This window comes from Suricata suricatta, chromosome 12 (assembly GCF_006229205.1).
Source record: "Suricata suricatta isolate VVHF042 chromosome 12, meerkat_22Aug2017_6uvM2_HiC, whole genome shotgun sequence".
In the NCBI taxonomy this organism is placed as follows: domain Eukaryota; kingdom Metazoa; phylum Chordata; class Mammalia; order Carnivora; family Herpestidae; genus Suricata; species Suricata suricatta.
This window is the reverse complement of record NC_043711.1, coordinates 68693556-68706236: the sequence shown is the minus strand read 5'-3', so window position 1 is coordinate 68706236 and position 12681 is coordinate 68693556. Positions and strand designations below refer to the sequence as shown.

General features: G+C 34.2%; 1 protein-coding gene across 5 annotated transcripts in view; it reads right to left on the bottom strand.

Annotated features, from left to right (window-relative positions):
• Positions 1-12681, bottom strand: part of TASP1 (taspase 1) — a 273497-nt gene that overhangs the window by 184704 nt on the left and 76112 nt on the right. For all 5 annotated transcript variants that reach the window (XR_003900840.1, XM_029916663.1, XM_029916662.1 and 2 more), the window contains exon 8: positions 6715-6821. Coding sequence is in view for 4 of the 5 variants with exons in the window: in XM_029916663.1 (XP_029772523.1) it covers positions 6715-6821 (107 nt within the window). In the remaining variant the exon portion in view is untranslated. The remainder of the gene's footprint in view (positions 1-6714; positions 6822-12681) is intronic.

Here is a 12681-nt window from a genome sequence, read left to right as displayed (position 1 = left end):
CAAACAAACAACCAAACCAGAAACAGACCCATAAATACAGAGAACAAACTGGCAGTTGCCAGAGGGAAGGGGCAAAATAGACGAAAGGGATTAAGATGTACATACTTTCAGTTATAAAATAAATAAGCCACGGAAAAAAAGTATAGCATAGGGAATATATTCAATAATATTGTAATAATGTCCTATGATGACAGACAATGACTACACTTATCATGGTAAACACTGAGTAATGTATAAAATTGCCAAATCATTATGCTGTACAATCTGAAACTACTATACTATTGTATGTCAACTATACTTAAATAAATAAAGAAATAAATTGAACCCAAAAGAGAAAGTAGAGAAGAAGGAACAGAGGGAGGGAGACAGGGAGGAACCAGGAAGGAAACAAACTCTGAGAGGTATTTTGCAACATGGAAAGAGCAAAAGATAAAGTGTTAAAAGCTGATCCAAAACTAAAAAGGAGTTTGACAGCTCACCATGACATAAAAAGATGCTCATCCCATAAGTTACATGACAAGAAGGCAAGCGCTGGTCAAACTCCTCTTGAAAAGTTTTTTTTCAACACAGAAATAAAACACTCTAATTAATGCCTCTAATGTTTCAAATTAGTATACTAAATAAGTATTAGGTTTTTTTTGCCTTAATCATTTCTCTATACATTTATAACCAACAGTAAAAGAGTTTTGAATGTGTGGTCAAAAATGTTTAAAGGTCATGGAACAAGTGTAATTGTTGGCCATTAAGACCCCTTTGCAACAGTTCTACCTTGTTCATTTTTATGGTCCAGCACTATTATGCACCAAGTGTGAACTGTCTATATACCATTAGGGAAAGAAGTGGATAAAAGAAAAGGCTGGAAGGGCTGGGAGTGGAAGGGAGTGGAACAGAGAGTAAACAATTACTATTTTTATATTATACAATACTACAGATTTAACTGCAAATTTTTTCCCTCTCCAGCCTGTCTTCCTTCTAAGTTATTTAAAAAAAAAAAAAACAAGGATGAAACAGAGATGCCAATTATCAAGAAAGGAGAATTACTAAGAATTTATATTCCTCATGTTTTAATATTGTATCTTAAAATCTATATAACCTGAAAGTCAAGACAAAATATGTTTTTGTCTGATTTATGTGTAGATCAGCTGTTTAACCCAGTATGTTTATAGTAGGAAGGGACATGTTAATTGTGGAAAAGGAAATGATATAAACTTTCTCCCCTTATGCCATATGCTATAAACTGCTCACCTAATAACCACTCTCCTCCCCCTCCTTTGACAATAAAACCACTATTTTATTTGAGAAAACAAAGTGTCCAGCAGCAAGCCAGGAGCTATGTGAAAGACAGTCAGTCGTTAGGATGACCCACTCAACTTTCTAAGTTCTCCTTTAGCCAAGAACAACCAAGTGACCAAATTGTGCTCCTTCTCTACTACTCCCCCCAAAATAACTAAGGGGAAGTCTATAGGGAGACTCTGGAAAACTCTTGCATCCCAGATTTAAAAAATAACAGATTCATCTGGCAACAGTCTTCCCAACCCCCATCATCTCTCTTCTCACCTTGAATGCAGATGTGACATCTAAAATTGTAGGAGCCATATTACATCCATAAAGTAAAAGGCATGAGAGAAAGACCTAAAAGAATCCCAGATATGTTGGCTCTAGCATTACTGGAAACCTGAGCTAATGCCAGCAACCAACCACCTCCAAACTTTTTATTATATGGCTGAAAGCCAGGGAGCAGGAAGACAAACATGCATATCCTAACCACGGTCAGATTTTCTATTGTTTGCCGCCAAAAACATTCCATGGATTGATTAACCATTCTTGTTTTAAACTAAGTCAAATGTAAATGTAAATGATCAAAGACTGGGAAAAATAAAAACACTACAATTTAGTGAGATAGAAAACGATTAAATTTTTTTTGCTTTACTTTTTATTTCTGTTGGTATTGTGGTAATATCTGTACAATCAATTATATTTTTAAAGAAAAACAAGAAATATCAATGCAACAAAAGGTCTATTTACTTTACTTCCAGAATTAAAAATATTGACTTTTTCTACCATATACTCTTCAAGATAATACTTATTTCCTTCAACACTGGATAACAAAAAATACCATTAGGAAAATTACCACTCTTCTCTTTATTATATTTATATACCCAACTTATAGGTTATATTAAATACCCACAACAAACAGTAGTTTAGTACTATGTTCACTGACAACAGTCAATGCTGGCCAGCCAAAACTATGCTGAAACTACACATACAGGATAAGGAAAAATAAACTACATACAGGCTGATTTAGAAAACAGCTATTTGTCCTTTCCTGTCATATCTCTAAAAAATTACTATACTTCCTCTTAAAATTTATAATTTTCTGCCCCAATGGCTCCTTACCTAGTGGTCTTTTCTATGAGAATGTTTTCTTACATTTACTATTAGAGACGAGGCCTACCAAGGTTATGTAGCAAACATCTTTTAAAACAAAGCCTCTGGCCAGCATCTCTCCCTAATGGCAGGCCCTTGGATCCTAGTCATTTCTGTAGGCCAGTGTCAAGCACAAAACTTTGTATGCATTAATGATCATATATTCTTAATATTAAAAATATTTTCCTGGGGCACCTGAGTGGCTCAGTCAGTTACATGTCCAACTCAATATTGGCTCAGGTTGTGATTTTGTGGTCATGATATCGAGCCCACATCAGGCTCCATGCTGGACATGGAGATTCTCTTGAGATTCTCTCTTTCCCTCTCTGCCCCTCCCTGGCTCATGTGCACTCTCACTCTAAACAAACAAACATTAAAAAAACATTTTCCTGTCATTTAATATAACTAAAATATTCTATCGGAATCATGTTTGAATTCAGCCTCTCCCATCCACCACTACCTTTGTATGTTAAATTACTCATTGAATTTATAGACCATAACTGACAATGGTACAGTCTCTTGACCTCATACCTCCCTCTTACTACTCCATGGTAAAACTTCTCAAAAGCACCCTTCTCCCTGATCAATCCATACCACAGTGGTCCACAACTCACTATGACACAGAAACTGTCCTTATCTGGGCCCAAAGCCTCCAATGGCCAGCCCTCCATTCCCATTAGCTCTTTTTGCAGCAGTGCTTGACCTAGGTAATGACTGACTTTGAACTGCTCTCCTCTCTTGGCTAACTAGACATTCTCCTAGTGATACACCTGTCTCACTTCCTGCATGTTCTTTCTGTTTTGCTAGGGCTTTCTCTTTCCAGCTTGCAGATGTTGAACTGGTCCAAGATTTAGTTTTCAGACCTCTATCTTCTCTAATCTCTTAGTGAGCTTATCTAGTCACATATATTTATATTCCTTTTGATGCCAATAATTTCCAGGTGGGAATCTCTCTCCTGATCTGCCCATAAGCTTCAGATGCACATAACTCAACTCCACAATTAATCTTTCCTCCTACTATATCAAGATTTCTACTGAAAATCTTCCTAACCAGTATGATGAATAGTTGGTTAAAGTTTTCAAAAGTTGAATATTCTCTGGATAAAGTAGAGAATCATTTAAAAACAAAATATGCATGACAAACATTTTCTTTTTATTTAAAACACAAAGGTTCATTCATTATCCAATTTTTTATATAAGGCCAAAGCCTTTTCCTTGAATGCAGTCCCACAACAAATGTTCCATATCTTTCTTACATAAACTATAATACAATGAATTGTCCTAAGATTTCAAATTTCATTTTACATAAAATAGAACAAGAACATAAAGACACTAACAATACACTCTGAATGTAGAATGCTTTTAAGATTTTTATGATTTTCTCAATATTTTATAGTTGTGTTGCCCATACTTAATTCTAGAGCAATTTTTTATAAATCAACTTTTTTTTTCAATTTAGTTCTCAAACAGCAATCTTAGTTTTCAAACCCACAACTCTCTTTTTAATTATTCATCAGTTTACAGGAGACTTAACGAATTATGTAATTACAGTGATAAAAAACAAGCATAATGAGGCTCTTGGTGGCATATAATTCAACTGAAACTAGCAGAGGAGCATGGCACACTAAAAGGTGGTATTTAGGGCTTTTAAGCTAATGCTTTAGGTAGTGTGTTTACGGTGCTATTGGCATCAGGAAATATGTTTTATGGTGAAAATGAAAGTATTGGTTAATCTGAGTCCATTAAGGGGATATGGGCCAAATTTCCATATCCCACCGTTATCGTCATGAAACTATACCTTCTCCAGCCCTCCTCGCCTCAGTAAATGGCAAAATTGCTAAAGCTAAAACTTTTAATTCTTCTCTCTTCCTTACCAATATCTAAGACTGAAATCATGCCTGTCTTTCTAGGAACTCTCAGAATATATCACTGACATACTCACTTTCTCTCCAATTTCATCCCTATCACCCACAGTCTACACCGTCAACATCTCCCAACTATAATAACTTCCTAGTCTCCTCACTTCTATTCGCTTACAAGAGAACCTTGTAAAATGTGAGTGAGACAGCATCGCTTCTCTGCTTTTAATGTTTCAATGTTTACTCATTGTTCATGACATAAAACTGTTCAGTCCTTGCCATGATCAGGCAGAGCATAGTGGAGCCAGCACCTAGCTACCTCCCCAGCTTGTTTCATACCATTCTCCTCGTTCACTCTGTTTTAGGCACAATGACCTTCATCTCCATTCCTCCAATATGCTAACTCTCCACCAGGACCCTTGTACATGCAATTCATTCTGCCTCGAAAGAGTTCCACTAACTCTTCATAAAACTCACTTCTGGTTTTTCACATGTTCTATCTTCAGACAGGTCTCTGATCACTCTAAAGGAGTCTTCCTTTGAGACTATCTCGTGTCTCTCACATCCAAGTCGCTCTGTATCACATACTCTTGAGGGGGGGAGGGGGTCCCTTCATAACATTTACCAAACATAGTAACTATCTTACCTAATTGTATGCTTATATATTTCTGTTCCTACCCACTAAAACATAGTTTCATTATTATATAAAAAATTAAATAAGACCAGCTAAATATATTCTCAACTCATACTTCTCTGCATAAAAATACTATACTAATGTCTAAAAACAAAGGAAAAAATCTGTATAAGAATGTTTAGAGCAGCTTTATTCAGAATAGCTAAAATCTGGAAACCAAAAGCCCATCAACAGGAGAATGGAGAAACAAATTACAGTACATTCATACTACAGAATATTAATTAGTAAATTAAAAAAATGAGCCAGTGATAAATTTCTCAAAAACACTTTGTGAAAGCAACCAAACAGAGAACAGTACCTTTTGTATGATTCCAATTATATATAATTTAAGAACAATACAAAACATCTATGGTGAGAAAAATCATAGCAGTGGTTGCCTACACACGGTGGAGAATGGCCAAAAGGAAGTACAAAAGAACTAGACATGTTCTACATCTTGCCAGGCGTATGGTTTCCATGGGCATACACATTTATAAAAGTGATTAAATTGCTCCCTGTGTGAAATTTTTATCACAGTGTTTTAGAAGGTCAAAGGTTTTAAGTTCTTAAATTTGCTCACTCAGATAACCCAAGAAATGGAAACACACTACTATCCCTTTTCACCAAGATCAACTTACTAATTTGTTTATTCACCTCTTAATTTCCTATTCTTCTCTAAAGAAATATGAGACGGTTTGGGTCAAAATGTTTGATTCCTTGTGGCTACATACTGGAAAAATATATATCACTATGAAAGATAATTTATTATGCTTAATGTAGAATAAATAAAATAAAACTATGGCAGAGAACATAAACCAGTATCTGAGCAAATACAGAAGGAATAATCAATAAAAACATTAATGAGATGTCAAAGCACATCAAATAACTGTAATGTGAGACAGCCAACATGAATTGTGTGTTAACCAACCCCCAAGCCACAGGCTAAGCAAAAATGTTGTGGTTTACAACTGCTTTCTACCCATCAAGACACCTAAGAAATGCAACAAATAGACTCATGATGGCACACTAACGCATGAAATGCAAACAAAACAGAATAAAAAACAGAAACATGTAATTAGAATGTAAAAAATCTACATGAATCCAATACATACATTTCCTTAAAAGGCACTCTGCCCACTTAACAGCCACATTAAGAATCACTAGATAGAGCTGCAAGAACCAGAACAGTGGTCATGGGCCACATGGAGCTAACTGAGCACGTAAAATGTGACAAGAGCATTGGGAAACTGAATTTTTAATTTTATTAAATGTTAATTTTAATGTTAAAATATATTCATTCAATTATTGGAAAGTTTTAAGTATGTTTGGAATACCAGTTATGTAAATCTAGTTTTTCAACTGTTAATGTTATGAAAGAGAAGTAGAAACCAAATATTTCCAATGAAAACTTAGTATCATAATTGAGATGTGCTATACATATAAAATATGCCCTGGTTTTGAAGACTTAATATAAAAACGAAAAAAGAAAGTTCAAGAGCTCACTAATTTTTTCATTGGTTACATTTTTTTAAGAGATATTTTGGACTCAATGGTTTAAACAAAATAATTATTAAAATTAATCTCACCTATTTCTTTTTACTTTTTTTAATGTAGCTGCTGGAGAACTTAAAAGTACATATGTGGCATGCATTGTGTTTCTACTGGAAAGTACTATTCTAAAGCTTATATGTCTAAATGCAGATTTATAGATACCATTATGATACATTAATGATTAATACTTCAAACGGCTCCTGACCTTTTCACTTGATTGTCTTCTTTTCTTTAGTTGAATGAAATCTGTTTCCACCCTTTCTGCCAGCTCTAGTTTCCTCTTGTTTCTTTTAAATGCAGCTAAACTGAATCCTATAAAAGAAACATTAAAAATAACATTTTAGAAATATTAGGGCAATGGGGTATTGAGATATCCTGAAGAGCGTTCTCAGAATAAAATCCTTAAGAATAGTGAATAAAGGGTTTTAAATTTTTTTCCAATGTATACTGAAGTAGTGGGAGAATAAAAGAAATAACTTTAGAAAGAGGTTAAAACCTCAAGAAAAAGGTCAAATACAGAAAGAAAAGAAGAGTCCTGAAGGTATATGGTACCCAGAGGTATCTGCTAATGCATGCTACTACCAACTTTGGTTTTGAAGGTCTCTGTGCATAAATGATGAGATGAAATATGGGGACAATGCAGCATGAGAAAACATCTCAGGATTTCTGACAAAAAATTAAGTAAGGAATCTCAAAGTAATATGCATAGTAAAAGGGAAAACTAGAAAGGGCCACTATACACAAAGAAACAGGAAACTTGCAAGTCTCAGGTGTGACTATACATGTAAAGGGGGAAATGTCTCACTAGGAAATTGAGGACCAAAAAGTACACTGACAAGTGTAGAGGAGAATTCATATTATCTGTGTGGTCTGAAAACACACACACACATACACACACACACACACACACACACACACAATCTTGATGTTGCAGTGCTTCAAAAACCCATGAAACACAAATGCAAATACTCCCTGGAAAAACATACCTTAACTTACCAACCTTAGAAAATTCCCAGGTTCCAATTAACATGAGCCCACAGTTTAAAAAAAATTTTTTTCATAAAATATATGAGAAATGAACCACCAAAAATAAAATAATAAAAGTCAGCCAAGTAAGAGGCACCTGAGTGGCTCAGTGAGTTGAGTGTCCTATCCCAGGTCACAATCCCAGGGTCATGGGATGGAGCACGTTATGCTCCATATTCAGCATGGATCCTACTTGGGATTCTCTCTCTCTCTCACCCTCTGGCCCTCACCCCCATTCAAATGCTCTCTCTCTCTCTCTAAAATAAAAAAATAATAGTTTTTTTTAAGTTGGCCAAATATACAAAAACATACTTTGACCTAAAAAGCCTCAGATAATGGAATAATCAGATACAGAATACAAAACATGTTTATGCTCAAAGAAATTTACAAAAAGATGTTGAAATTATAGAGGGGGAGGGGGGGAATGATACAATGACCAGGCAGACTTAAAGAAGAACAAATGGAGCTTCTAAAAATTAAAAATTAAAAATTTTAAACTTAACATACAGACTTCAACAGCCAATTAGATTCAGTTGATAGAAGAAAAAGTATTATTGGAGTGCCTGGCTGGCTCCGTAAGCACAGAATGCAACTCTTGATCTCAAGGTTGTAAGTTCAAGCCTCATGTTAGATGTAAAGATTGCTTTAAAAAATTTTTTTAAAGACAGTAATTATGAACTACAATATAATGCTAAAGAGATTATCAAAGTTTTCTGATAATGGCAGACTCAAATTATTCAGAGTAATTCTCTACTGAATTTACTAAAAATGTTGGATAAAATATGAAAACACATCACCTTAAAAACATATTTAAAAACTTATAAAAAGTACAAAGCTAAATTCTGGGGGTAAACTGAGGACTAATGCTATTATTCTTGGCACTGTGAGCATTTGCCAACATGAGCACACATGAGTTTGGTTAAAAGGTGTCAAGGAGAGATATAAATCAAGCCCAGAGCCCATTAAAGGTAGAAGTTTCATAAGAGACACTTTCCACAATAAGCTAGGTATTCAAAGGGCTAGTGTTCTCATAGTAGAGATGATTCAGAACTATATAAGTCTGCCCCTACTATCTATCCCTACATGAAGTACATTCAGGCAAGACTGTCTTAGATCAAGGGTAAAAAAAAAATAAGGAGGAGGATGAGGAGAGTGATAAGAGGAATCAGAAAGAGAAAAACAACACCTAAGAAGTTTGGGGTTGACTGGAGCCCTTCAACAGACTTGCAAATATGCAGTCTGGGTGGGTCAGGGAATGTTAAGCTTTGGACTAAGTTTAAGTAAATTCTTATTCATGGTGTGTAAAATAACAGAAAATATATATTGGTTTCTGACCTTAATTCCTGGAACAGATCTCTTAAAACTCTTGTAATTTCCTAAATTATAGGAGCACTAGGACCATCTTTAGCACTAATATTTGGGTTTTGGCCCTAGTTTCTGATACAGAGCTCCTAAATCCCTTGGGATCCCTGGGTGATATGAATGTCTTTTGTTCTAATGAGGCAATTCTTAGTGGGCTCCTCACTAGCATCAGGACAAAGACTATTCACCAGAAAGACTAACCCATGATTAAAAGCTTGAAACTTCCTGCTCCATCTCCATCCTCCAGGAAGGAGAGAGGGACTGTCAATAGAGTTAATGACTGAGCATGTTGAGAAGATAAAATCTCCATAAAAATCCCAAATGTACAAGGTTTGGAGAGTTTCCAGGTACTAACTAAACATATCTACATGTTGGGAAAATGGTACAAATTAATTGAACCCAGGGATGGGCTCGTGGGAACCTCTGATTTATGGCCAGTTGATCAGTACAGGTGACAACCTAGACTTTCAATTGGCATCTAATGAGGCAGGTGATGGGGGTAAACTAATAAGACAGTCCTAACCTGTGTGGTCTATACTAACTGCAGTTAGAGTCAGATTTGAACTGAACTGTAGGACACCCAGATGGTATCAAAGAAATGCTTGTGTAGAAACCTATACATCTAGTATCAAAAGCGATGTAGAGAGTTCCGAGTATGAAAGTAGGATGAGAAGAAAGGACAAAGGAGTGTTCTTCCCATAAATAGTGCACACACAATTGGCAAAAACAAATGCAAAATATAATACAAGAGAAAAACACCTTCATCCTGGGCCATGGTGAAACTACACAAATAATTATTCAAGGGTAATCATAAGTACATAAAGATAATCAGGCACATACACACAAAAAAAGATGGGGCACTATAAATGACAAGAAGGAATAAAATACCAATTAGGATATCAGATACCAGAATTATCAGGCAGAAATATGAAACAAGCACACTTAAAATCATTAAAAAATAAAAAAAGAACAAAAAACCATGAAAGCATCTATAGTTCTTACTATAAAGAAAGTACAGATTTTTTAAAAACAAATAAAAAACCCAGAACTTCTAGAAATGAAAAAAATAAATGCTCAAAACTAAAATCTCAATGTACATGTTTGGTAGCTGATATGATATAGAAAAAGGAGCTGATGAACTGGAAGACTGATCAGAAAAATGCCAGAATGCAGCTAAAAGAAATAAAATAGCAGAAAACCAGAAGAAACATTAAGAAACAGGAAAGATAAAGTGAAATGGTCTAACATAGGTTTAATCAGAGTTTCATAAGATGAAGGTAAAAGAATGGAATAAAGGTAATCTTTTAGAAAACTGGACAGGAATTTTTCCAAAATTATAAAAGTCACTAATATACAGATTTAATAATTCCACAGAATATCTATAAATTAAATTAAATTTAATAATTCCACAGAATATCTATAAATTAAATTAAAATCATAAAAGTTCATAATAAAATACACCAAGTAAAAGAGAGTAAGAAAAATGACATAGATAAAATCTAAAAACAGGGGATCCTGGGTGGCTTAGTTGGGTAAGCATCTGACTTCAGCTCAGGTCATGATCTCACTGTTCCTGAGTTCAAGTCCCACAGTGGGCTGTGTGCTGACAGCTCAGAGCCTGGAGCCTGCTTCAGATTCTGTGTCTGCCTCTCTCTCTGCCACTTCCCCATTGTGCTCGCTCTCTCTCTCTCTCTCTCTCTCTCTCAAAAATAAATAAACATTGAAAAAAAATTTCAAAGAAAAGAAAAATCTAAAAACAGTAAGAGGGATAACAGGTTACCTTCAAATAAGCAATTCTAATAAGCAGCAGCCTCTCAACAGCAAAAATGTCAGGCTGAAACAGTGGATCTGTAATGTGCTAAAAAGAAGTATCTGCTGATTTGGACACTATATTCAGTGAAAATATCCTTCAAAAATGAAAGTGAAATAAAAATAGTTTCAGATAAACAAGAGTGAGTAAATTCATCACGATCAAGATCTGTAGTAATCAAAATACCAAAGGGTGTTCTTCAGAAACTGAGAAAATAATACAAAGTGAAAGATGAAAGAAAAAAAAAAGGTAGAGGACATTAAATGCAAAGGAAAAAGTAAACAGGCAAATCTAAATGAAAATTATTATAAAACAAAAATGTCTCCCACTGTTTGAAATGCATACTGAGTTTAAAATATAAAAACAAAAGTTGGGAAAGCATTAAATGTAGTTCATTCGAGTATTCTAGGGTTCTTGCATTGCCTGAGAAGTGGTAAAAGGTACTATTTTCTAGTAGACTTTCCTAAGTCAAGTATGTATGTTGAAATTTCTAAGTTAATTCAAAAAGAATGGTTAAAGAAGGTAACAAACATATTAATGAAAAAAATATAATGATGGAAAATAATACTAAAGAAGGCAAGAAATGAGATATAGAAGGAGACACAGACCATGTGGGACAAATAAGAAGCAAACAGTGAAAGAGTAGATTCAAATCTAATATATGAGTAATTAAATTCAATGTAAATGGACTAAATGTACCAATTAAAGTACAAAGATCACACACAAAAAAATTTTTAATATGTATGTGTTGCTTCCAAGAGAAGACATTATCTTAAACATAAGAATACACAGAAAGATTAAAAACAAAAAGATAGAAAAAGATACACATGCTAACACTACCAAAGGAAGCTATTATAGTTACTTTATTTTTATATCAAACAAGTAGACTTCAAGGCATTAAGTATTACTAGATACAGAGTGCCATTTCCTTACAATAAAAAGGCCAACTCGGTGGGTGGCTCAACTAAGTCAATATAAAAGTCAACTGGTGGCTCTGTTGGTTAAGCATCCAACTTCGGCTCAGGTCATGATCTCACGTTTGTGAGTGAGAACACCCCCCATCCGGCTCTGTGCTGACAGCTCAGAGCCTGGAGCCTGCTTCGCATTCTGTGTCTCCCTCTCTGCCTCTCCCCTACTCACACTCTGTCTTTCTCTCTCAAAAACAAACATAAAAAATATTTTTTTAAGTCAACGAACCAAACTCTTTTATGGGGCTGCTAACACATGCAAGTAAATATACAGCAATTACAGTAAAAGATAAAAAATTAAGTTCTTTCATAATACAGTATGTAATAAATATAAGAAATAGGAAGTTGTTTGAACATTTTTAAAAAAATCAACATAATTCATTAGACTAAAAATTAATGTCTTCTTAAAACACAAAAATAAAATAGTAAATTCAATTACAATTTTTAAATGTTGCAAAATAAAACTCCCTATATATGACCTATCACTAAATTTTCAATCAAATGCATTATACTTAAGTAAGTCCAATATCATCACTTTCATTAAACTATACTAATAACCCTTTGTCACTATGAAAGGGAAGGAGAAAAAGTATAAAGTTTCAAAAGAAAGAAACAAAACTAAATGACATGATTATGAATTCAGGAATCAACAAGAATCTATAGATAAATTATAAGGATTAATAGAAGAGTTTAGCAAGGCAGTTTTATAAATATATGTGTATATGCATACATACACATATGAACATATACATAAATATACATATATGAAATACAATTATATTCACTGGCAACAACCATTTTGAAAAATACTTTGGCATCATCTGGTAAAGATGAAGATAGGCAAACACCATGCTCCAGCAATTCTACTACAGTGCCTGTATTAGAGGAAGCCAACTGACACAGAATTGTATGTAGGAGAAAACTTTTAAGTTTGTTATAACTCCAACATAACTGTCTACATACAGAAGATATATCTATAATAGTTCACAATAAATAGGTTAAAAAA